The sequence below is a fragment of the Aquarana catesbeiana genome, linkage group LG08 (assembly GCF_042186555.1).
Source record: "Aquarana catesbeiana isolate 2022-GZ linkage group LG08, ASM4218655v1, whole genome shotgun sequence".
NCBI lineage: Eukaryota > Metazoa > Chordata > Amphibia > Anura > Ranidae > Aquarana > Aquarana catesbeiana.
In genome coordinates, this window is record NC_133331.1 from 277,292,130 (window position 1) to 277,319,471 (window position 27,342).

Here is a 27,342-nt window from a genome sequence, read left to right on the forward strand (position 1 = left end):
ATCTCAATAAAGTTCATTTAAAAAAATGGAGCAGCGCAAAGTGCCCAGATCGGTGCATGACCACTGCCCTGATCAGGCCGGACCACACTGCACATCAGTTGCAATTAAGGATCTTTCTATCAGCAAAATTCTACAGGACTCCTATTTGAGAGGTACAATTAGAACCGTATGCGAAAAATTAAGAATAAAAGACGACAAAATAAATGCAATATGTCTTTATTGCTAAGAGTATAAATAGAATATATATCAAGGCAGCAATTAACATACTATGAGATGCAGAAATACCAGCAATAATTCAAGCAAACCAGACTATTGGGCAGGGTATGAGCATAATATATACACTCTGTATTAGTAAGAATAGAGAAAGGTGGGACCGGAGATTGATTGGGCTGAAATAAAATTGGGGATTGACTAGGAAGAAAAGGATTAGGGATTGGATGGACAAAAAATGACTGGGGATTGACCTGGCAGGACAGAGCTGAGGGCTGATTGGGCAGAAAAGGACTGGGTATTGACCAGGCAGGACAGGACTGAGGGCTGATTGGGCAGAAAAGGACTGGGAATTGACTAGGCAGGACAGAACTGAGGGCTGATTGGGTAGGAAAGGGCTGGGAATTGACTGGGAGCAAAAAAGGACTAGGGATTGATTGGGCAGGACAGGTCTGTAAACATTTTGGAAACTGGTAGGACAGGAGTGGGGACTGACTGGGCAGGGCAGGACAGGATTAGGGAATGACTGAGGAAGACAAGACTGGTAATTAGGAAGGCAAGCCTGGGGACGGACTGAGCAAGTCAGAACTAGATATTAACAGGACAGGACTGGGAACTGAAGCGCCACACCACTTTCAAGAGGTCAAGATACAATTTTATTCCATCCAAAGTCAGGGGTACAATTCAAAAAGTAGCCAACACATTCTGGGGGTCCCAGAGCACCCCCTTCATCAGGGCTTGGCTGCCAAACAAGTAGTTGAACAGACCTGTGCTTATAATTCACACTACATTGTAGTTCACTTTTTAGTAGGTGTAGGTGTGTTCACATTTTAGTCAGTCAAGTCCTGATGAAGGGGGTGCTCTTGGACCCCTGAAACTTGTTGGATACCTTTTGGATTGTACCCCTTACTTTTAATGGTATCATGTTGTATCTGGACCTCTTAACGGTGGGTGGTGTGGCTCCTTAATTTAAATTCTTGTTACATTACACTACAAGCCAAGGAGATTGTGGAGATCATCTGGGGTGTAAAAGCTGCCTGCCCAGGAACCAGATTATTTATACAAACATAAATACCCTAAGATTAAGATAACAATACCTGCAGGATAACCCTACGGGTCCGGTGCTATCTTTCCACTTTCCTCAACAGGACAGGATTTGGAGCTGTCTGGGCAGTACAGGACTAGGAACTAGCAGGATGGTACCGGATTGGTGATGAGTGAGTAGGGCAAGATTTGTAATTGTTAGGGAAAGGCTGGGGATTGACTAGGTAGGATAGGACCAAGAACTACCAGGGCAGAGCAAGGCTTAGGACTGACTGCTTAGGACAGGAGCTAACAGGACAGGTAGCCAAAACTACATGGTAAAACAGATTTCTAAGAAGTCACTCTTGTGAGAGGTAGTAAAGTAAAGCCTAAAAGTGTTACTATAGGTAAAAGAGAGAAAATATTTAATAACAGGGTTCCCAATCTGGGCCCCTTCAACCATGGGAGCGGAAGCTATGGGTCCCAGCCATTCCTAGTAAAAGCAGATGAGAACCAAAGAACTCCTGCAGTAAGCTATTTTTCAAAACACAAGGGTGAATCCTCAAATGTAGTAAGTAACTGGGATTGAACCAAACATATATAGGTCACACATGCAGGTCCAAGAAGCCACTGCAGGTTCTGTAAGGTATTTGAGAATAGCATCAAAATTAAATTTGCAGCTGGGTGAAGCAAATGAGATGGGGACCACCAAGTGGGTCTGGCAGAAGTTATGTACTACACCAGCGGGGTCTGACAAAAAGGTTAGGCCTGGCAAAAGTTGGGTACTTCCCCACCGGGTTCTGGCAAAAGGCTGGGTACCCCACTGCCAAGGTTTGTGAGAAAAGTAAACTCGCTGCCTCCAAAGACAATTGGCACCTCAGAAGACCTTCAACTCAGACAGGACTGATGAGAGAGATACGGTATATTCTAGAAGGCTCAAATAGAACAGTCTAGGGAGAGAGATTGGTTCTCACAGGACAGTCTCAGGAGAGAAAGGCAACTCAGTCAATACAGGACAGACTGTTAGCTCAGACATATTAGCCACTGATAATTTTGTCAGTCTCTAGAGAGACAAGCATCTCTAGCAAGGTTGTCTCAAAGGGGATAGACCACTGTTTTAGGCAAGACAGGCAACTGTGACAAGATCATCTTGGGATAGAGTAGCTACTCAGACATAGTCTCCAGAGAGGCTGGCAGTTTAGAGTAGTTTTGAGCAGGACCAGCAATGGAGACAGGATTATCATGGGCAAGAGAGATGACTGAAGGCTTTGTCTTAAGTGAGACAAGCAACTCAGGCAAGATAGTATCTGGAGAGACTGACAATTTAAACAGAGTATTAGTAGAGTAGATACTAGTGCAGGTCTTCCGGAGAAGAGTGATGGTGCATGTCTTCCAGAGCATAGTCAGGATGCAGGTCTTCTGAAGGAGACTCATGGCGCAGATCTTCTGGTGGAGGCTCATGGTACAGGTTTTCCAGTGCATAGTCAGGACACAGGTCATCTGGAGTAGACTCATGGTACAGATCTTCTATTGGAGGCTCATGGTACAGGTCCTCTGGAGGAGACTCATGGTGCAGGTCTTCTGGTGGAGACTCAGGGTGTGGGTCGTCTGGAGCAGAGTCAGGGTGATGGCATGTCTTCTGGAGGAGACTTATGGCACAGGTCTTCTATTGGAGACTCATGGTGCAGGTTTTCCAGTGCATAGTCAGGACACACACTTCTGTTGGAGGCTCATGGTACAGGTCTTCTGTTGGAGACTCATGGTGCAGGTTTTCCAGTGCATAGTCAGGACACACACTTCTGTTGGAGGCTCATGGTACAGGTCCTCTGGAGGAGACTCATGGTGCAGGTCTTCTGGTGGAGACCCAGGGTTCAGGTCTTCTTGAGCAGAGTAAGAGAGCAGGTCTTGTGGAGGAGACTCAGGGTGTGGGTTGTCTGGAGCAGAGTCAGGGTGATGGCATGTCTAGATTCTGGATCACAAATGTGGAGTGTGTGGGGGGGATGGAGAGCCACTGGAGCAGAGTTCAGTAGAGGCAGGGTAAACGGTTATGGCTATCACACAAAAGACTGTACATGTCGAGAGAATGAGTAAAGCCATTTTTCATGCCATAAAAACTTGAAACAGTTCTCTGCAAAAGAATAACTTCACCCAATTATGCACTACAACCTTCATCGAAATCTACAGCATCCAATGCTTCTGGGAGGTGGGATGTCAATGTCCTTTGCCACGTGTTGTGGTTGCAACTGCTAATCCCTCTGTAATTGCTGTATCCCATATTGGTGCAGAAGCCAGAGGATGGAACCATATGCTGAAGATTTTGACAAAAGCTGTTGTGCTTGAACAGAGTGAAGGTTGGCAGCCGTGCTACTGGAGAGGTACAGCACATTAATACTTCATCCTTTGCAAGGAACTATTTATCTTTGTGTGACATCAGTGTAGCTTTTAAAAGTTACAAGAAAATAAGCCGCAGAATTGTGGCTCAAAGTTCAAAGACAGCTGTAGCTGGGAGAAGAGATTTGAAGCCTTCAAAGCCACTGGAGCTAGATGCTTAGCTGGTGGCTGGACAGTAGCTGGTGTAGGATTGTCAGCTGAAATTTGAGCTTGAGGCTGGAAGGTATTTGCTGGTAGAACATATTCTTCCATTTAAATTTCTTAGCAGGAGTCTCTGTGGTTGTATCTTGAATCACTGGGGGCAAAAATATAGCCAGTAGAGTGTTGAGGTGCTGTGTTACTGGAAAAAAAGAGTCTTTATTGCTAAAGTTTTCAATGTGGGCAATGGGGATATGATTAGAGGCTTTGAGTATTGTAGCAGAATGGAATGAGGTTGCTCATGGTGGAAAGGGGTGGCTGAAAACTTGAATTATCTTCTCCCAGAGAGGTGCAATTAGGGAGTTGGGGATGTTGAAGTGGGCAAAAGCAACATGGTCAGGAGTCATAATTATTGGGCAGAAATAAATAACAATTTTAGGACTGGGAGGCAGGTCTGTTTGCTATTGGTAGAAAAGCAGTAGCTGAGGCTTTGCAGCTTTAAAATATAGGATTAAGAGTCAGGAATCCTGGGCTGAAATGTCCAGAGGATCTGAGAAAAAAGAGATCTGATCAGGTGTTGATTAACAATTGAAAGTGTTGGAAATCATACATTCTTTGCCCTACCAAATGTAAAATTAGTAAATTATCACCACTGTTCTTACAATAACCCCTCATGCTCCATAGACGGATGAAAATATAATGGATTTGATATTCATGTTACACCAAACCATAACACACAGAGGTAAACAAATGCCTCAAGATGCCTAGTGAACTCCATAATGCATCACCTTGCCATTTGGGTCTTAGAACAAGGTGTGACAATTTAATTTGCGGAATGGATTGTAAAAAAAAAAATGTTTGTGCTGAAGTATTGTCGTGGCGGAGGATCTACTTGTCAGGCAGAGTTCCAGCCCTTTCCTCTGAACAGATTCCCGTAACCATTTCAGAATTTCCAAGTAACAATGTTGGTTGACCATTGTACCATCTTCTATAAACTCGTAGTGAACTATCTAACTATTGTGATAAAAAAAAAACACACACACACAGACAAGCATGAGCATACGAGGGTTCGCACTCTGTCCACATTTGCATCCATCCTATGCATTTTTGTCTGCCCACTTCTTGCATCATTGTGGAGATCTTCCTGCCCCTCCCTACACCACCTATGCCATTCAAAAGCATTTGCTTCCTTCATGGAATGTTCACCTGTTGTAAGAGAGCTAAAGTTTCACTCGCACTTTTGCCAATTTTCACACAAAATTTGATGTTATTCCGCTGCTCCAGATTCCTGTCACTCATTTTCTGCCAACAGTGCAATGCACACACATTGTTTTTTCATCTGCTACTCCGTAAAGACTGAGTCAACTGATCTGCGACCCAGGCGAGTACAGACTGGAATATGTCAGAACACGCTTGAGGGTGAATGGCTGTGTGACTCATCACCATAGTGCCATGCGGTGGGCTTTCCGGGAATTAAATTGTCACACCTCATATGTCAGGCTACCTATGTGGGAATCCTGTTTGTATGGTGTAACCACAATGGTAACTTGACTTGGAACAATGTCTCCAGGATGAGTAAAATATTATTGTCAGAAGTGAATGTGCAGACTTGGAACAATGTCTCCAGGATGAGTAAAATATTATTGTGAGAAGTGAATGTGCAATAACGGTGGGAAAGTGAATAAATAACAATAATGATAAACTTTAGGGGGAACTAAACCCTTCTATCCTTTACAGCTAAGGAAGCTGCCATCTCAGCCTCTGCGTGATCTACAGTTGCCATGAGGGCTTTTTTCCCTCATAGAATAGGTGCTGGAACTTAATCCCAAAACCCCTCCTCTCCCACCTTCACACACACCCTCCAAACCGCATCAAATAGTGGGTATGGTCAAATTTCGCTAACAGTGGGAGGGTCCTAAAGCGGTATTTAATACCAGGAGTGCTTAGTACAGCACATAGTAAGTACAGAGTGCAGAGTTCAGGGGGGTTACATACAAAGTGCAGAGTTTAGAATTGCGCTACGTGCAGAGCTTGGGGGTGTGCTGCATACACAGTGCAGAGTTCAGGGGTGCGCTACACACAGAGAGTGCAGAGCTCAGCTTTCTTCCATGGCTGCTTACCTCTGCATCCCCCATCCACATATCACTTTCACCCTTCTTCTTCTCTAATATCTCCCCACACACTGTAGGTGGCTCTACCTCATTCACTTGCAGGGAGATCATCCAGTGGGGGGTGTCAGCATCAACACTGCACTTTGGGCACCTTCATCTCACTTGTCCCCATCCTGCACTTGGTGGGAGCCACTTAAGGCCTGATTCACACCTATGCAGTTTGCAGTTTGCATATTCCAGGTGCATTTTGCGGGTTTTCAATACACATTTTTGATCAATTGAAGTCTATGGAATCAAAAACCAGAAATAAATCCCTGGCCCTTTCCATAAGTTGCACAGATGTGAACTAAATCCATAGGAAACCATGTTAAATGGACTGTAGTGTGTTTCTGCAAAACTGAAAATGCACTAGAAAATGCATAGGTGTGAACCAGGCCTAAGAGATCAGATCTGTGGAAGCCGGTGGGAGACAAGCTGTCACTTGTAAACACAGAAGCCGGACTTTTGTGTTTACAAGTGATAGTGGTGAGCAGAGAGCAGAGGGGTCTGAGCCAGAGGTGGTGAGTTCCACCAAGTTCCAGCTGAAAAAAAGCCCTGGTTGCCATAGTGTTTCATGTGTGAACAGCTATGACATCAGCTATGTGATGACATGACAGGTTGGTTGAGAGCTAGCAGTTATCATGTAAGGCATGCTTGAGTGGAAATGTTTTGGGAGTTAAATTGGTGGGTTTAGTTTTGCTATAATGACACTAATACAAGTAAACCAGAGAAGACAACAGACCTTTTAAATAGTGCAAGAGCAAACTAGACACACCGTGTACAGGCAAGGTAGGATTGAGAAATAGCAAGGCAAGCCAAGCCTGGATTAAATACTTGCAGAGCAAAACAAGAAAGGAATAGGAACTACTAGCAAAACAGGGCAAGGAGCTGGAAAGGCATGGAAAGACAGGCCTAGGAGACAGCAAGGCAGAACTGGAAGTCAGCAAGATATAGTAAGGCAGAGAGCTGGGCATAGCAACTGGGTGCCAAAAGAGCAGAGCTTGACTGGAAGACAGAAAGGTAGGGCAAGACAGGACTGGAAGCCAGCAAGATAGGGGCAGGCAAATAGAAGTGCAGTTGGTTGCCTACAGAGCAAGATAGGGGTTGGGTGACACTATAATTCATACTCCATTGAGTACATGTGTGGTTGCTCACTCAGTACCCATGTGTGCTAAATTTAAGTTACTAAACTGCTGCCTCTAGGCACAGGAAACTCTTGTATCTCATGGGAACTGAGATGTGACATGAGGGAGGATTTATGCGAAAACTGTTGTCCACACTCATTACATGAATATGGGTGATCACCAGTGTGGGCTCTCTCATGTCTACCCAGCGCTGATTTGCTGGTAAAGCTTCTCCCGCACACTGAACATGAATAGGGGCGATCCCCAGAGTGAACTCTCTCGTGTATAACCAAATCTGATTTATTGTTAAAGCCTCTATCACACGCTGAACAGAAATAAGGACAATCACCAGTGTGGAGTCTCTCGTGCCTAGCTAGAGCAGCCCTACTGGTATACTCTCTCTTGCACTCCAAACACGAGAATGGGCGATCGCCGCTGTGAATCTTTTGGTGCTCGTTCAGATGGGACTTTCGTTTAAAACCTCTCCCGCACTCGGGACATTGATACGGTTTAATGCCCGTGTGGCCTCTCTGGTGCTGAACCAGATTGGCTCTGTAAGAAAAACACTTCCCACATTCGGGACATGAAAACGGCTTCTCCCCCGTATGACTCCTCTGATGTCTTATAAGATCTGACTTTGAACCAAAGCACTTGCCGCATTCAGAACATGAAAAAGGCTTCTCCCCCGTGTGAGTCTTCTGATGGGAAACAAGCTGTCCTTTCTGGGTAAAACATTTCCCACACTCGGAACAAGAGAATGGCTTTTCTGGCCTGTGAGTTCGTTCGTGGATGTCGAGAACCGACTTCTGTCTAAAACATTTTCCGCACACAGAACATGCATATGGCCTTTCACCTGTGTGAACTCGTTTATGTATGGTTAGGTTTCTTCTCCAGGAAAAACACTTTCCACATTCAGAACAGGAATATGACTTCTCCCCTGTGTGAATTTTTTCATGTGCGATGAGATGCGATTTCCAGGGAAAACACTTCCCGCACTTTAAACATGAAAAAGGTTTCTCCCTTGTGTGAGACCTCTGGTGTGTGATAAGTTCTGCTCTCTCAGTGAGACATTCAGCGCATGGAAACGAATCACATTCTGCATGAGCTGTCTGATGGGTGATGGGAGGTGAGCGATCCTGAAAACTCCCCCTTTGTGTAGAAGGATCAGGCGATACATCTGAACTGTGAAGAACAGGATCAGGTTCTTTTGAGGAACAGAATGTGATGTCATCTTCTATTTCAACATACGTAGAGATAATGGGACATTTCTCTGAGTTATTCTTGCTATGTCGGCCATCTGAAGGAACCAAGAAAAAGAATGTAAGAAGAATTTTGGCTCGAATACATAGATATTTGCTTGCATCAGAACTGATTTTCTCCTCATAGAAGTTAATGCAAATGCACAGACATCTAAAGAGGAGGATAAACAGGTCAAAAGCACCTAAAAGTAAACTGACTACTTTGTAATGAGAACATGCCAGCCTGCTGGCTTACCTAGCCATCAACATAGAATGACATGATGTGAGGAGGAGAGCCGGAGTCTAATAGAGGCTGATGGCTCCTGACTCCCCCACTGGGCACATACTGTCTCCCCATTACTGTCTACTGACAGAGGAGGGGGGAGAAGAAGAGATTGTTGTAGTGACTGAACAAGGAGAATCTGGGACTCTTCTCTGGATTCACACCTGAGGGACGCAATGCGTTTGGAGCCAAAGTATATGTAAAGTGCTGCGTAAATTGACAGCGCTATATAAGTACCTGAAATAAATAAAGTAGCTTTCCTGAATTTAGTGTTTAATACTCACCTATGCTGATATATGGAGGAAGTTCCTGCTCTTCATCCTTTTTAATTATCACTTGTAGGTCCTCCTCTTCACTTTTGGCCTCTGTCTGAGTGGCTCTGGTGTCTGTGAATAAAGATGAGAGTCAAGCCCCCTGTACTGAGATGTATGAGAGACCCCAGAGAGTGTGTGTGGGGGGAGACTGGTCACATCTCTTGGCTGGTAACACACAATGACATGATGTGAGGAGGAGAGCCGGAGTCTAATAGAGGCTGATGGCTCCTGACTCCCCCACTGGGCACATACTGTCTCCTCATTACTGTCTACTGACAGAGGAGGGGGGAGAAGAAGAGATTGTTGTAGTGACTGAACAAGGAGAATCTGGGACTCTTCTCTGGATTTACTGTTTATTACTCACCTGTGCTGATCTCTGGAGGGATTTCCTCCTTACATGACTCATCTTCCTTCATATATGGCCCTACTGATTCTTCTTTAACTTCAACCTTAATAGCAATTATATCTTCACCCTGGATAATACAAAATGTATAATAGCATTATAATCAAGATTTTGAAAAAATCTGATATATATATATATATATATATATATATATATATATATATATATATATATATATATATCTCTATCTATCTATCTATCTATCTATCTATCTATCTATCTATCTATCTATCTATCTATCTATCTATCTATCTATCTATCTATCTATCTATCTATCTATCTCTATATATAGATATACACTGTTTACACTGTTATACAAGCTATACACTGACTACTTTATATATATATAGATATATATATAGATATATATAGATATATATCTATATATATATCTATATATATATATAAAGTAGTCAGTGTATAGCTTGTATAACAGTGTAAATTTGTTATCCCCTCAAAATAACTCAACACACAGCCATTATTGTCTAAAACACTGCCAACAAAAGTGAGTACACCCCTAAGTGAAAATGTCCAAACTGGGCCCAAAGTGTCAATATTTTGTGTGGCCACCATTTTCCAGCACTGCCTTAACCCTCTTGGGCATGGAGTTCACCAGAGCTTCACAGGTTGCCACTGGAGTCCTCTTCCACTCCTCCATGACGACATCTCGGAGCTGGTGGATGTTAGAGACCTTGCGCTCCTCTGCCTTCCGTTTGAGGATGCCCCACAGATGCTCAATAGGGTTTAGGTCAGGAGACATGCTTGGCCAGTCCATCACCTTTACCCTCAGCTTCTTTACCAAGGCAGTGATCATCTTGGAGGTGTTCTTGGGGTTGTTATCATGTTGGAATCATGCCCTGGGGTCCAGTCTCTCAAGGGAGGGGATCATACTCTGCATCAGTATGTCATAGTACTAGATGTTGGCATTCATGGTTTCCTCAATGAACTGTAGCTCCCCAATGCCGGCAGCACTCATGAAGCCCGAGACCATGACAATGCCACCACCATGCTTAACTGTAGGCAAGACACACTTGTCTTTGTACTCCTCACCTGGTTGCCGCCACACACACTTGACACTATCTGAATCAAATAAGTTCATCTTGGTCTCATCAGACCACAGGACATGGTTCCAGTAATCCATGTCCTTAGTCTGCTTGTCTTCGGCAAACTTTTTGCGGGCTTTCTTGTGCATCATCTTTAGAAGAGGCTTCCTTCTGTGACGACAGCCATGCAGACCAATTTGATGCAGTGTGCGGCGTATGGTCTGAGCACTGACAGGCTGACCCCCCACCCCTTCAACCTCTACAGCAATGCTGGCAGCACTCATAAGTCTATTTCCCAAAGACAACCTCTGGATATGACGCCGAGCACATGTACTCAACTTCTTTGGTTGACCATGGCGAGGCCTGTTCTGAGTGGAACCTGTCCTGTTAAACCACTGTATGGTCTTGGCCACCGTGCTGCAGCTAAGTTTCAGGGTCTTGGCAATATTCTTATAGCCTATGCCATCTTTATGTAAAGCAAAACATTTTTTTTTTTTAGATCCTCAGAGAGTTCTTTGCCATGAGGTGCCATGTTGAACTTCCAGTGACCAGTATGAGAGAGTGAGAGTGATAACACCAAATTTAACACACCTGCTCCCCATTCACACCTGAGACCTTGTAACACTAATGAGTCCCATGACATCGGAGAGGGAAAATGGCTAATTGGGCCCAATTTGGATATTTTCACTTAGGGGTGTACTCACTTTTGTTGCTAGCGGTTTAGACATTAATGGCTGTGTATTAAGTAGGCTGCAATCATTCTTAAGTGTTCAGACACCCTGAAGTAAATAGTGATAATAGGGTGTTTGAACACTTAAGAATGATTGCAGCCTATTTATTTATTTATTTCTCAATCACTATTTATTACAAATATCATTTCAGCGCTCGAGTTTTTTACACAACAATGGCTCTGTGTTGAGTAATTTTGAGGGGGCAGCAAATTTACACTGTTATACAAGCTGTACACTCACTACTTTACATTGTAGCAAAGTGTCATTTCTTCAGTGTTGTCACATGAAAAGATAGAATAAAATGTTTACAAAAATGTGAGGGGTGTACTCACTTTTGTGAGATGCTGTGTGTATATATATATATATATATATATATATATATATATATATATATATATACAGTGAGGCGAAAAAGTATTTAGTCAGCCACCAATTTTGCAAGTTCTCCCACTTAAAAAGATGAGAGAGGCCTGTAATTGTCATCATAGGTATACCTCAACTATGAGAGACAAAATGTGGAAACAAATCCAGACAATCACATTGTCTGATTTTTGAAAGAATTTATTTGCAAATTATGGTGGAAAATAAGTATTTGGTCACCTACAAACAAGCAAGATTTCTGGCTCTCACAGACCTGTATCTTCTTCTTTAAGAGGCTCCTCTGTCCTCCACTCATTACCTGTATTAATGGCACCTGTTTGAACTTAATATCAGTATAAAAGACACCTGTCCACAACCTCAAACAGTCACACTCCAAACTCCACTATGGTGAAGACCAAAGAGCTGTCGAAGAACACCAGAAACAAAATTGTAGACCTGCACCAGGCTGAGAAGACTGAATCTGCAATAGGCAAGTAGCTTGTTGTGAAGAAATTAAACGTGGGAGCAATAATTAGGTAATGAAAGACATACAAGACCACTGATAATCTCCCTCGATCTGGGGGTCCATGCAAGATCTCACCCTGTGGGATCAAAATGATCACAAGAACGGTGAGTAAAAATCCCAGAACCACACGGGGGGACCTAGTGAATGACCTGCAGAGAGCTGGGACCAACGTAACAAAGGCTACCATCAGTAACACACTACGCCGCCAGGGACTCAGATCCTGCAGTGTCAGACATGTCCCCCTGCTTAAGCCAGTACATGTCCAGGCCCATCTGAGGTTTACTAGAGAGTATTTGGATGATCCAGAAGAGGATTGGGAGAATGTCATATGGTCAGATGAAACCAAAGTAGAACTGTTTGGTGGAAACAGAACTCGTCGTGTTTGGAGGAGAGACAATGCTGAGTTGCAACCAAAGAACACCATACCTACTGTGAAGCATGGGGGTGGCAACATCATGCTTTGGGGCTGTTTCTCTGCAAAGGGAACAGGATGACTGATCCGTGTACATGAAAGAATGAATGGGGCCATGTATCGTGAGATTTTGAGTGCAAACCTCCTCCCATCAGCAAGGGCATTGAAGATGAAACATGGCTGGGTCTTTCCGCATGACATTGATCCCAAACACACCGCCTGGGCAACGAAGGAGTGGCTTCGTAAGAAGCATTCTAAGATCATGGCATCTCCAGATCTCAACCCCATAGAAAACCTTTGGAAGGGAGTTGAAAGTCCGTGTTGCCCAGCGACAGCCCCAAAACATCACTGCTCTAGAGGAGATCTGCATGGAGGAATGGGCCAACATACAAGCAACAGTGTGTGACAACCTTGTGAAGACTTATGCCCCGTACACACGGTCGGACATTGATCGGACATTCCGACAACAAAATCCATGGATTTTTTCCGACGGATGTTGGCTCAAACTTGTCTTGCATACACACGGTCACACAAAGTTGTCGGAAAATCCGATCATTCTGAACGCGGTGACGTAAAACACGTACGTCGGCACTATAAACGGGGCAGTAGCCAATAGCTTTCATCTCTTTATTTATTCTGAGCATGCATGGCACTTTGTGCGTCGGATTTGTGTACACACGATCGGAAATTCCGACAACGGATGTTGTTGTCGGAAAATTTTATAGCATGCTATCAAACTTTGTGTGTTGGAAAATTGAAAAATCCGATGGAAAATGTGTGATGGAGCCTACACGCGGTCGGAATTTCCGACAACAAGGTCCTATCACACATTTTCCGTCGGAAAATACGACCGTGTGTACGGGGCATTACAGAAAATGTTTGACCTCTGTCATTGCCAACAAAGGATATATAACAAAGTATTGAGATGAACTTTTGATATTGACAAAATACTTATTTTTCACCATAATTTGCAAATAAATTCTTCCCAAATCAGACAATGTGATTGTCTGGATTTGTTTCCACATTTTGTCTCTCATAGTTGAGGTATACCCATAGGCGTGCGCAGCCTATTGCATTAGGGTGTGCACCTCAAACCAAAGCTCAAACACACGTGCGTCTGTGTATATATATATATATATATATATATATATATATATATATATATATATATATATATATATATATATATATATATATATATATATATATATATATACATATATATATATATATACATACACACAGGCTGATCCAGATGATAATAGGCCTGTGATAAACAAGAAAACAAATCCCCAAACTCCTCTATGTAGAGATATATAGTCTGTTGGAGGAGGCAGTGCATAATATTCTTTCTGGTGATGAAAGATATATAATATGGGAAACTACTTCCACACACGGCAATCTGGGATGTGCATCAAAAACAACAGAGGGAATGAATACTCAGGGCTGTGTCATATGACTTTATGTACAATAGGTACTTGCCTGTGTCATGTACACGAGTTCACCCATCATCATTTATGCACTTGACACTTTTAATGCATTTTTGTACATTTGTAATATTTCTCATTACTTATTATCCACCAGTTGAATACTCACCCCTAAGGTGATCCGTGGGGGTGTTTGTATTCCCTTAGCGCTGCATTTTTTATTACTTATTCTATAAACAATTTGTCATATTGTTGATGCTAGCTGCTATTTTCTAGTAATTTTTTTGTGTCACTAGTGGCGCAACTTTTCTCATATATATATATATATATATATATATATATATATATATATATATATATATATATATATATATATATACACACACACTTGTTTTTTTGCTGACAAGCCAGGCAGGGTTCATATTGATTTGAATTGTGTATACATATATATATTACACACACACGTATGTATGTATGTATGTATATATATATACATTACATATACAATTCAAATCAATATGAACCCTGCCTGGCTTGTCAGCAAAAAAGTAAGTGTGTGTGTGTGTGTATATATAATAAAAATGCACACTTACTTTTTTTGCTGGTAGGGACAGGGTTCATATCGAGTTGCCTTTTCTGTTTTTGGTCCATCGTGTGGCTGCCCTTTCCTGCAGTGCTCAGTGCTGTCTCACTGCCACTGCTCACCTCACTGAGCCACCCACATACCGCTATCCGATTCCAGGCTCCGCCGAGTCCGCTGCTTCTTCTAAGGGAAGGGAGAGAGAGGAGGCCGGAGGGGGGGCGGAGTGCAGATGTATATCACTCCGCCGCCTGCGGGACCTGCGCTGCCGGAACTATAGAAGACCCATCGGCAAATGCGGCTGGATCGCTTCGCCGCAGCTGAGGTCCCGGCGACTACCTAGTCCCTGCAGTGCAGCAAACAAAATGTTTTTTCTTGCCAGGACCAACCCAGGCCAGTGGTGACAACTGTGACATGAGCAGTAGCCACAACTACTCACAGCAGTCACAGCTAGGCAATGAGAGCACAGGGATGATTAGGGTGTGCCTGGGCACACCCGGCACACCCCGTGGGCACGCCTATGGGTATACCTATGATGACAATTACAGGCCTCTCTCATCTTTTTAAGTGGAGGAACTTGCACAATTGGTGGCTGACTAAATACTTTTTTGCCCCACTGTGTATATATATATATATATATATATATATATATATATATATATATAGTTACAATCTTGTCATCCAACAAGAATGTGTGAAGTTTAAATAGCATAGATGAAGAATATCAGTCCAATCTACCTGATCCTCCTGAGGGATCTCCTGATCTTCCTGTGTGGAGTCCCGGGAATACAGAGGACGGAGACATCTCTCTGGGGGATTTCTGTTACTGGATCCATCTGAATGAAACACACACACACTGACTGAATACATTGAGGTTGATTTACAGTTACTCTAGATCTGAGGGGAAGTTCTGCTGATTTCTATCATCCAATCATATGCAAGCAAAAATGCTTTTTTTCCTTGCATATGATTGGGTTTTATTTGCAAACTGAAGCTTTACCTCATTAAGTTCTGGAGCAAGTGCACTTCCAGTGCACAGCGGAAAATTGAATACTTACATTTCTGTAATTTTCCTTTCCTGGTGCCTATCCATGGCAGCATATATATGGTTGTTACCCCACCCCCAACCAACCCACAGGACCACTTTAACTCTTATAAAAGAAAGAGCCAGCCCCCTCCAGTCATTCTTGTAACAAGACTCAAACATTAAGGATTATAGAAAGGGAGGGCGTATGCTGCCATGGATAGGCACCAGGAAAAGAAAATAATTACGGAAAGGTAAGTATTCAATTTTCCGTTTTCCTGGTGCCTCCATGGCAGCATACATATGGTTAATAACTTGCTCACTCAGAGGGCTACAACAATATATAATTAAATTTGTATTACAGAACTACCAATCTGTAAAACCCTTTTCCCAAAAACCTGGGAAGTAAGGGTGGCTGGCTCCAGGCTATAGTGAGCCATGAAGGTGTTAAAGAAAGAGCAACTTGCCGCATAAGTAATTCCTGAAAGACCCGCGCTAAAGCCGCTCCAGGGGGAGGCCATTCCCCGAGTCGAGAGAGCTCAGATTGCCCTCCTCACTGGAAGACCACTAGCCCGGTATGCCTTTGTATCAGATGTACAATCCAGCTTGCTAGGGTTATTTGGATGCTGCCATCCCTCTTCCCTCTTCTAACGCCATTAGGGATAACAAACAGGTGTTGGACTTCACGAAAAGGTTGCGTCAGCTCAATGTACCATTGCAAAGTTCTTGCTACGTCCAGTTCATGTCACTTTGAAGTAACTGGATTTTCCTCCAATGTCGGGAGGACCCACTCCCTATTAAGGTGGTAAACTGGTGGCACTTTGGAGTCAAACTGCTGAATAGATTGTAGGATGACTCCATTCTGGGAAGAATGTAGCGTTCTTGAGCCCCTAAGTTTGGATATCCGAAACTCTCCCATCTGAGGTGATGGCAATTAGAAAGGCATCTTTAAGGGTAAACTCTTCCAGAACACATTCTTCAGTCGGTGAAAAAGAAGGAACTGTAATGCCCCGTACACACGATCGGATATTCCCCCAGCAAAAGTCCGATGTGAGCTTTTGGTCGGAAATTCAGACCGTGTGTATGCTCCATCGGACTTTTGCTGGCGGAATTCCCACCAGCAAAAGATTGAGAGCAGGTTCTCTATTTTTTAGTCGGAAAAAGCTCTGTTGGGAAATTCCGATCGTCTGTACCAATTCCGACGCGGAAAATTCCTACGCATGCTCAGAAACAATTCGACGCATGCTCGGAAGCATTGAACTTCATTTTTTTGAAGTTCTTGACGGTCGAAAGTTCAGAAAACTTTTGTGTGACCGTGCGTATGCAAGCCAAGCTTGAGCGGAATTCCTTCGAAAAAACCATCCAAGTTTTTTCCGATGGAAATTCCACTTGTGTGTACGGGGCATAACAGTACTGAGTACCAAGGGTAAATCTCACTTTGGATATAGAGACCTTCTTGGAGATCCTAGTCTTAGAACTGCCCTCTGAAAATGTTCTATCAGAGGCCCATCTTGTGTCTGTCAGGGTTGATAAGACTGATACTTGTACCTTTAGGGTACTCAACCCCAAATCCAGATCTAAACCCCTTTGTAAAAAAAAAAGAAAAAAAAGGAGAATATCATGGAAAAAATGGTTGGCTTCCGCAAACCCTGAACACTTCTTCCATATCTGAGGTAGTAGGTATTATTGGTGGAATTCTTTCTGGCTTGAAGCAGTATCTGAATTATTCCATGGGGGAAAACATAAATACCCCAGCCTTTTCCGCTCAATTTCCAAGCCCTCAAATCCAGGATATTTGGATGTGAGTGGATGAAGTTCCCTTGAAACAGAAGGTTACGTGTGCTTGGAAGGAGTAATGGCTTGCAAAGAGATAGCTTGGCCAAGAGTGTGAATCAAGGTCCTCCTTGGCCAGTAAGGGATCATTGCTAGGATGGTCACTTTCTCCTGTGTCAAGCCTTGAAGGAACTTCAGAATCATAGGTACCAGAAATGCATACCCTATCTGAAGGTCCAAGGCTGGACTAAGGCATCCACTCCCACTGATTTCTGGGCAGGATATCTCATGAAGAATCCAGGCGAATTGACGTTTTAGTGGAGATGCAAAATAGGACTATTTGAGAACTGCCTCCTTGATGACAAATCCAATGAAAGATGCCTTGGCCCAAAGACCATTGTTGTTGTTGGCGAACTCTCTTAGCAGGTGATGCGGTAGTAGATTTTCAAGAGCTGGAATATAGGACGCTCTGAGATTGGTGAGATTCTTCTCGGCCCACCCTAAAACCGGGGTTACCTCGCTGGATAGAAATCTGCTGTGTGTACCTCCTTGGCTCTGGACGTAGGCTACAGCTGCCCTGTTGTCTATCTGTCGGAGTATGGACTTGGAGCCAAGTGCGATACCGCCATCCATGTTGCTCTTAGTTCAAAGATGTTTGGAGATTATGCTCTCTGTGTTGAACAGCCAATTCCCCTGGCTCAATTGGTCTTTATAGTGGGTGCCCCAACCTAACCGACTTTCATCAGAAAAAAGTGATCCACGAAATGGGGTCCAGACAACAGTTGTTTAGAAGGTTTAATGGTCTCATCCGCTACCACAGGCTGGACTTTATTGTTAGTGTGATCAGGATTTTTTGAGATAGAATTTTCCTCCTCCACTGTGATAGCAATCCCTATTAAAAAAAAAAAAAAAAAAAACATAGAGATGCCATCTGGCCCACTTCACCATTGGTAAGCATGAGGGGAGGGATCACAGAAGACTCAGGCAGTTTAATGCCAACATGGGCCTGCTTGCCAGTGCGGTTTATACTTTTCCAATTACCATAGGGATTTTCTCCAGTGGAAGTGACACCACTTTTTCTGGGGTATTGAACAATGCACCCAGGTATGCTATTCTCGGGGCAGGTATAAGTTGATTTTTTGCATAATCAATTAGCCATCTGTACTTGATCAGTGTGGTCAAGACTTCCTGTAGGTGTGTTTCCAGAATTCTTTTGTCTTGGGACAGAATCAATATATCATCTAGGTAATGTAGAACGCATATCCCTTTCCCTCAGATAGGAGCCAAAATTGCCACCAATACTGTATACCAATACCAATATTCGTAAAGTGCTGTCAAGATGCCAAAGAGTAGGCATTTTTAACTGCAGGTGAAGATCTCTTATTTTGAACCGTAACAAAGACTGGAAATCTTGATGGATTGGTATGTGGAGGCATGGGTCTCGGAGATCTATAGAGACCACCCAAACCCCTGGCTACACTGTCAACTGTGTTGAGGGATTTCATCTTGAAGTGTTCCAAGCGGATAAATATGTTTAGCCACTTCAGATGTAGTACTGATCTCTATTCCCCCCCTGACCCTTTGGGGTACCCGAAAGAATGGGGCATATAACCCTCCGAATCATTCCAATTCTGGGGCCGGCACTACTGCTTGTTGATGTCACAGCATATGAACATATTGGAGCAAAAAAAATTTCTTTCCCTTGGAGCTTGCAATTTTGGTGGGTAGGAAGGAAGAGCGGGGAGGGTGATGCCTGAACCTCCAAAAAAGGATGACCCTGAAGGATCGTGGAAGTGACCCACTGGTCCGAACAAGTTCCCACCAAAACCAGAGTGGAAGCCCTGAGTCGGCATCCCACTGTTACGGCTTGGGTGGGCAAGAAATCAAAAGGACTTTTGATTTTCGTGCGTGGAGGTTGTAGTCTTCTGCTTCCCCCTCTTCAAAAAGTTTTCTTGGGAGCCCTTTCAGTATTCTCTCCCTGGACGATATGCCCTAGCAACTCTTGTTGGAAAGCAGGCCATGTAGAAAACGTTTCCCTCCTGTTTCTATATTGAGGGATTAAGCCACTTTTTCCTCTTGTAACTATTTATCACGGTATCCAGCTTCTCACCAAATAGAGCTTTCCTATCGTAGGGTATGTGGCACCATTTTAAGGCTGCGACACATACATGAAGTGACTTGCCCAATATCACAAGGAGCCAACATGAGGAGGAGGTCCCACGTTTTCAGGAAGCCTCCCATGGCTACGCTGGCTGTCAGAGTACTTAACCTGCGAGGAGTGGCTCCTTCACTAGTGAACGCTGACATGTGGATCTGAACCCATGTCTGTCAGGAAGTCTCCCATGGCTGCACTGGCTGTCAGAGTACTTAACCTGTGAGCTATTGTGGCTTCATTGTTCACTTGGATGATGGATCCGCTGACCGTGGTTTTAGCCAACATTTCAGGGTATCTATAGCTGCTTCAACTATAAAATCTGAGGCCAATTTCAACTCATCAAGGGATTTAATAATGTCCTCAAAATCCATGCCTCGCCTGAGAGCTTGCTCGATATTATTGGTCCAAGCTCTTGTGGCCCTGGAGACAGAAGTTAGGGCACTGCTGGCTTGCAAGCTCCTCCTGCTGCCTGATAGGCCTTCTTTAGATCTGAGACAATCCTATGGCACTGTTGTGTTTCTGGTTAGTCACTATTTCCTTTACTTCTTCCATAAGTGAGAAGGATGGAGATTTTTTCTTCAGCTCCGAAAAATATTTTCTGGCAGGGGGTTCAGGAGCCTCCTCCCACTGTATTGCATCTTTTACTGCGACCACAAATGGTTCAATCAAGCCAAAAAAGGAAGAAGGGTTTTCCTCTTGCTTGTCCTTTTCCTAGTCTTCAGGGGCCTCTAAGAGACAACCTTCACATACTAATTTTTCTGGAAGGGCCTGTCCTCCGCAAGCCCAGCAGGCTATGATGAGATGACCTCTGGGAACTGTGGAGTGTTTGTTTAGAACTACTATGACTTCTTGACCTTCCATCTAGCGAATCTCCGCGGGATTCGCTGTAGTGAAACATAAAAAGGAATTTCATACAACATGCTCGAAATTCTTTTTTTAGGTTCAAAACTTACCTGCATGTTGCAGCCTCTTACTTAGTGGTATGTTGAGGATCTTTTTGGTGCAGCACTGGACTACAAAAAGCAGCTTGGGTGGGCCCCATGACACCAAGGGGGGTATCCCTTTAACCGAGGGAACTCTCCAGGACCTTCTGGAGATGTTTCCCCTCTGACAGCTGCCTCCATACTGAGCCCAGGCATCCTTCCATATACAGGAGCCAACTGAGTGTACCAAGATGGCCGCCAGCCGCTTCTCACGGCTACAGCACATGCGCCAATGACGTCACTCTGCCTGACGTGACTCCACCTCCAAAATCGGCAAATTGGCTCCAGGAGGCGCGCACGAAGCGCCACTGCTGAGATGGAGGGGTGGGGAATTGAGAGGGGGCAGAGTACAGCTTTTAACTCCGTGTGGCCAGCTGAGAAGGCCCTGCTGGGCAGAACGCTGGCCGCTGATGAATGCGGACCTGGGTGGTTGGGTGGTCCGGAACCAGCCCTGCATCCATGCTGTAGCTGACCTGTCCACAGAAGGAGGGGAATATAGTCCTGGATAAAGGTAAATCAATAAAAAAGTAAAAAAAAAAGCCAGCTTCAAGCCACAAGGAGAGAAGACCAGATAGGGAGATAAAAGGAATAATAAATTAGAGCCCCAAGATCCTTAAAGGCCCCCAAAAAGATCCACAGAAAATGGGCTCCCATACGTTTATGGCGCATTTAGCAGCCTAAGTGCTGAGACACCATACTACATGGGGAGCATGAACCTGTAATGGTTGCACCAACATAGTGGTGTGGTAAGGGCTGTTTCCAGGTGATCCTGCAGGCTTGAGGACAGAAAAAAGAATCACGTGGGGGGGGGGAGCGAGTTATTAACCATATGTATGCTGCCATGGAGGCACTAGGAAAACGGAAGATTGAATACTTACCTTTCCGTAATTATTTTCCTTTCCTGGTGCCTATCCATGGCAGCATACGCCCTCCCTTTCTATAATCCTTAATGTTTGAGTCTTGTTACAAGAATGACTGGGGGGGCTGACTCTTTCTTTTATAAGAGTTAAAGTGGTCCTGTGGGTTGGTTGGCAGCGGTGCAACCAACCATATGTATGCTGCCATGAAGGCACCAGGAAAGTATATTTGGCTTTAGTAAATCAACCCCATTGTTTCTATGTCTTTATATCAGAGGCTGTGTGTATCTAGGTGGATCCTCAATACTCTTCTCTTCTTTACAAGAAATTAAAGTCTCCTCTTACCCGGCGATGTGAGGGGCAGCCGGTTCTCCATCATGACATCCTTGTAGAGATCCTTGTGTCCTTCTATATACTCCCATTCCTACATGGAGAAATAGACAGTGACATCCTGACACTTTATAGGAACCCGACACACATAATGATACAGTCACCATCTAGATACATCCCTTTGGTTACTGGATAATGTTCCATATTTCCCAGCACCTCTTACCTCTCCAGTCAGCAGTTCAATGATCTCATATGTGACATCCATAATTCTCTTGACATTGATTTGGTCAGGTATCATACAGGGACTTGGATGCTCCATATTGAGGTTGAGCGTCACATGTTCACCAGATGCCTTCTTCACCACTATGTAATCCTGAGTATTAAAGTAAATGTACACATATTACCAGATACAGCACTAAACTTGTGTTCTTTTGTAACAAGAACCTTTTACCTATCAATTCATGTGTCTGTTCTAACAATAAAGGTAACAGTGATATAATGTAACATTCCCAGAATCCTTCACGTCTCCTACCTAGCCTCTTTTTTTTTTTGTTTCAATGTTTTTATTGAAGGTTTTGCATAGTACATACAATAAGACATTTGGCAAAATATCATTACAATCTTAAAATCTAGAGATCTGTTGAGATGTCGTGACAGTTTTGGTATGCAAATAAAATACAGAAGAGGTATAGTCAAGTGGTAACTTATATAACTCAGTTAGAACAGGTGCAACAATAAGATATCTTTAAACTGAAATGGTACATCACATCCTTTTGAAGGACTCTGTACTGACTCGGATCGTGCATTACTCAGTGAGATCGGGTAGTTAGCCACATCACCCAAACACCCCCATCTGGAACTAACTGTGTCTGGGTGGAAGCTTCCTCTGCCTGGCTTTGAGGTGCCATTTACTGATCTCCTGGTTGTGTGATGCTTTCAACAGAATGGTTTGGATATTACGTCTTTATCCAGGTAATATCATATGAGTTTGGTGTAATGGTCCTACATTAAAGTTCTGTCTGTGAAGCCCTTATTTGAATATGGGGGGGGGGGGGGGGAGAGATACATTGGGTAAAAGGGTATAGAGGGGAAGGGGGGGAGATGTATCCGTGGAGATGTTCCTACCTAGCCTCTTTTTGATGTCATGTGACATCCAAGAATCCTCCTCACCTCTCCTGTCAGGTCTGTGTTTAATTTGTAGAGAGAATAGTGATGTCATGTGACCTCCCAGAATCCTCCTCACCTCTCCGGTCAGGTCTGTGTTTTATTAATAGAGATAAGAGTGATGTCATGTGACCTCCCAGAATCTTCCTCACCTCTCTGGTCAGGTCTGTGTTTTATTAATAGAGATAAGAGTGATGTCATGTGACCTCACAAAATCCTTCTCACGTCTCCAGGGTGTTTTATTAATAGAGATAAGAGTGATGTCATGTGACCTCCCAGAATCTTCCTCACCTCTCTGGTCAGGTCTGTGTTTTATTAATAGAGATAAGAGTGATGTCATGTGACCTCACAAAATCCTTCTCACGTCTCCAGGGTGTTTTATTAATAGAGATAATAGTAATGTCATGTGACCTCCCAGAATCCTCCTCACCTCTCTAGTCAGCAGGTACATGATCTCTAGGGTGAGGTTTAAGATCCTCTGGGTCGTATTCTTCCTCTCTTTATCCATATCATGTGGATCAGTCATGACTTAAGGAACTAACTGTAGTTCACATGGAAGAGCCTCCCAATCAGATTTCGGCAGGGAATTTTGTAATGAAGCAAACTTAAAAAAAAAAATACTTTTATTAATAAAGGTAAACCACTAGTCCTTGATAGTCTTCCATACTGTACATCTCACACACAATCAACTTCTTCTTGCAGCAAGAACTCCCCTTGAGCCCCAAGCTCTAGAGCAGCCTTTCTCGAACAGGGTTCCATAGAACCCTAGGGTTTCTCCACAGCTTAATAGGGGCTCCTTGAGCAGTGACATAGTGATCTGATAGCGACTGCATGGTTCTCAAGTTAATATCAGTCAGCAGGGACACTGGCGTGGGTTTAATGGAGTCTCGGGTGGGTTTGATGGAACTTCTGCTCTTATCTCTCAGGACAGTAACCAAAGATTTTCTTAGCTGTCTGTAAGTGGAACATTCTTCCATCCAATCATCAAAGCAGTGGACATTCTTCCCATTGACTACTGATGTTAGGAGGGCCTCCACTGACCAGATGTGGTCCTTTCTTCACTGACCACCAGTGTGAAGTGACCCTTCTCAACTGACCAATAATGTAAGGGGCATATTTATTTTCAGATTTTCTTATTTTTTATTAGTGTATCTCTAGTCATGCTGAAGTACATTTTTTATTAGGGGTTCTCTGAGACTAGGAAACTTATTTCAAGGGTTCCTCCACAGGAAAAAGGTTGAGAACAGCTGCTGTAGAGTTACCGAACAGCAAACTAACCAGCTCAAAGACACCTCATACAGACAGGAGGATCTATCCCAACTGAATACATTGGACTGAACAAAGCACCATCTCTAGCAACAAACAATGGCAGGAGCACGGGTCATATTGAAAACCTCAGTAACTAACAACAGGGCACCATCATAGGAAGCCAGTTAAGTTGTGGGGAAGCCTCATGGAGGAAGCCATTCCAAAGAAGAAAATGTGATTGTTTTGTGGCATTGTGGTAACAAATCATTGATTAGAAAATGATTTATAGGGCAAGAGGGATCTAACTGTAAAAAAATAAATACAGCTTTAAAGGGTTAGTTCACTTTTACCATAAAACTGCTTATGCAGTTAAGGGGCATCTGTATATAAATACAAACTTTGACCAAAAAAAATAATGCCCTTGCTATAGGTGTAGTCCATTTACATACCTCGTAAAGCCTGACTGGATAACTCTTAAGGCTTTGCTAAGAGACGTCTGGCTGTTACTGCTCACCTCCACCATGACAGGGGTGTTTGATTCAAACCCCCTCACATGCTCTTTCTCTCCCCTGATGCAGTAGCTCTGAGCTCAGCTTTTAAGAGCTCACTCCTGTGATGATGGAGGTGAGCAGTAACAGCTGGGCATTGCTTAGCAACATCCTCAGCAACCCCTACAGAAGCTCCTTATTTGCATAGGAGTTTTTTTTTTTTTTTTTGGTAAAGGTGAAGTAACCTTTTAAATTTGAGCAAGTTACCTTGTTGAAAAAAGCCTGGCATCTACGGAGCTCAATAGCTGAAGGTGAACTTTACACTCTGAACTGGATATGTTGATTGGACATTGTGTAGAGCGATCCGTTCACAAGCTTCTACGGTTGTACGTGGGTAACATTAGGGGGCATCCCCTATGTTTCACTGTAATACAAAATGTGGTTGAATTTTAGGCTCCTAGTAGAGATTATACATGCTAGGTATTTAATATTTACACTGCTGCACTTTCTATACACCCAAAATCACTCTAATTATTTCAGCCCCCAGATTAGGCTAATATTAATAATATAATTATTACATACATTGAACCAACCTACCTGTTTCAGCTTACACATAAACACACACACCCTGCACTGTGAGTAGTAAATACACAATGGACAGACAAGGGGAACCTGGCACCTGCGCTCTTCTATCAATTCTACAAAATTCCTGATGAACCACAACAAAATGGCCGCTGCTCTACTTCCTTCCCTTTCCCTCTGTGCTACAAGAAAATGGCCTCTTACACTGCTACGGGTCCTTTTAGGTACCAATCTGGGCAGAGGTTTTGTCTGCAGCCAAAGCGTATGCGCCCGTTGGCCAGCAGAGGGCGCAGGTCGGGGCTTTCCTACTCAAGCTGATGTTTAGTACTGTAATAAGGTTTATGAATATTTAATAAAGGTGGAGCAGAGGAATGTTGGATCTGGCTGTGCCCCCTTCTTATAAGATAGGGGGAAATATAATATTTTAATATAGTATTTTAAATGGTTTAGTTATAGAGTTTAGAAAGATTAGAAACCCTGTTCGGTTCCATTCACACCTGATCTGAACAGACGCATAAAACGCGTGTTGTGTCTGCGGGCGCGGTTTATTATTAATGGCACCCCCAAATATGGCAAGCAGACATGCATTTTTTTTTCCACACAGGAAAACGTGCGAGGCTCGATGCGTCAAAATGCTGCAAGAGCGACTTTGCCACGTGTAGAGCAGCCCATTAAAATGAATGGACTGCTCTATGCCTGAGAATGTACACAAACGCGGCACACTTTTGCACACATTCTCAATAAGCTTAGGTTTGAATGCAGCGATAGTTCACTTTTTTTTTTTTTTTAACAAATACTGTAGCTTCTAAATGCATAAAATCAGGTACTTAGCAGTGCCTGGATTCCAGCGCTCTCTTCCCGCAGCGGATTCTCCTTACCACTGTGGGTCCCCGGTGCCGCCATCTTGGATATGGGAGCTGACCATGAGGAATCCCAGCCGTTGTTCTGCCGAAAACACAGACGCGCCAAAATATCCAACCACGTCACTTCCGATGACTCTGCAGCACCAATAATTGGAGATTTTGACGAGTTGGCTGTTTTGACAGAACAACTGCAGCATATACACTACGGTACACCATATAATGAGTGGACATTGTTATACCGCCAGCTAATAACCAGCAAATTGACTGCCTCCAAGGTGGCAACAGTTTTTTTCCTCCTTACCCAGTGTTCTGTCAAAACAGCCAACTGGTCATGTACTGTAGTGTATATGCTGCCGCTGTTCTGTCAAAGCAGCCAACTCGTCATGTACTGTAGTGTATATGCTGCCACTGTTCTGTCAAAACAGCCAACTCGTCATGGACTGTAGTGTATATGCTGCCACTGTTCTGTCAAAACAGCCAGTTCGTCATGTACTGTAGTGTATCGCTGTTCTGTCAAAACAGCCAACTCGTCATGTACTGTAGTGTATATGCTGCCGCTGTCGCTGTTCTGTCAAAACAGCCAACTCGTCAAAATCTCCAATTATTGGTGCTGCAGAGTCACCGGAAGTGACGTGGTTGGAGTTTTCGGTGAGTTGGCGTTTTTGGCAGAACACCGGCTCCCCACTACACGTGAGCAAGCTCACGTGGTGCTTTGGTTCTGCAGTCTCCCGGGATATATCACGTGTCCCAGGAGGCTGCGGGGCAAGTGGCATCACACTCGCCTAGGCGAGGATTGAGGTAGTGGAAGCGGAAAAATCAGTATCTGCTCCCCCCCTCTAAAATCTTGTTTCAGGCTGAAGGGGGTTGGGGGGGGGCTTGAGCGAACCAGTGGTAAAAAAAAGGTTTTTTAGCGCTTTCTCAGTCCCCTCTATTTGTCCTGGTTACCATGTTAAAGCGGAACTTTACACTTCCTACCCCCCGCTTTTTTTTTTTTTTTAACCCCCACACCTGGTTGTAGGTCCTGCTCACTACCCCGAAGGTTTTTTTTTTAAGTCAGGGAGTCCGCGATGTCGCCCCCCCCCCCCCCAGGCCAATCTGTCCATCGGATCAGGGGCAGACGCCGCCATAGTAGTTAAGGGAAACCGGCATTGGAGCCTCCAGGCTTCACAGTTGGTTTCCTACTAAGCATGCGCGAGGCGCGCAGCACTTTCTGAATGGGTAGTCTTCTGAGACACACACATCCCAGAAGGCAGCGGGGGGAAAGAGGAGGGGCAGAGCCAGAAGAGGACATGACGTACCTCTCCGCTGCGAGGTTGGAACGGAAGTTCACCTTTAAACTACTAGGTAAGTGAAAAAAAACTATCCAAAAACAAGGGGAGGAGCGGAGGTCTTTCCTTTAAGAACAAGTTCTAAAGTTGGGTGGAACTCCGCTTTAAGGTACTCAACCACCCAGAGGATCCATCATTGTCTTGCTGAGATCCGCTTGTTTTCTGCACTCCCCTCAGTCCCGTGCCGCCATCTT

The 27,342-nt window shown here is 43.9% G+C and overlaps 1 protein-coding gene across 2 annotated transcripts; it reads right to left on the reverse strand.

The window, feature by feature from the left end:
* Nucleotides 1-200: 200 nt before the first annotated feature.
* LOC141106517 (uncharacterized) lies at nucleotides 201-26,059 on the reverse strand. Of its 2 annotated transcripts, XM_073597347.1 has the most exons (9): nucleotides 24,973-26,056; nucleotides 24,643-24,799; nucleotides 23,070-23,243; nucleotides 21,699-21,848; nucleotides 21,491-21,569; nucleotides 15,092-15,189; nucleotides 9,236-9,344; nucleotides 8,842-8,943; nucleotides 201-8,333 (listed from the first exon to the last, which is right to left on the reverse strand). In XM_073597347.1, exons 3-9 carry the CDS (start codon nucleotides 23,163-23,165, stop codon nucleotides 7,090-7,092), a joined length of 1,878 nt encoding a protein of 625 aa, XP_073453448.1. In that variant the 5' UTR covers nucleotides 23,166-23,243; nucleotides 24,643-24,799; nucleotides 24,973-26,056; the 3' UTR covers nucleotides 201-7,089. The 2 variants fall into 2 exon arrangements, with proteins under 2 accessions (XP_073453448.1, XP_073453449.1); XM_073597348.1 differs by lacking the exon at nucleotides 8,842-8,943 and having other exon boundaries at nucleotides 24,973-26,059.
* Nucleotides 26,060-27,342: the final 1,283 nt, after the last annotated feature.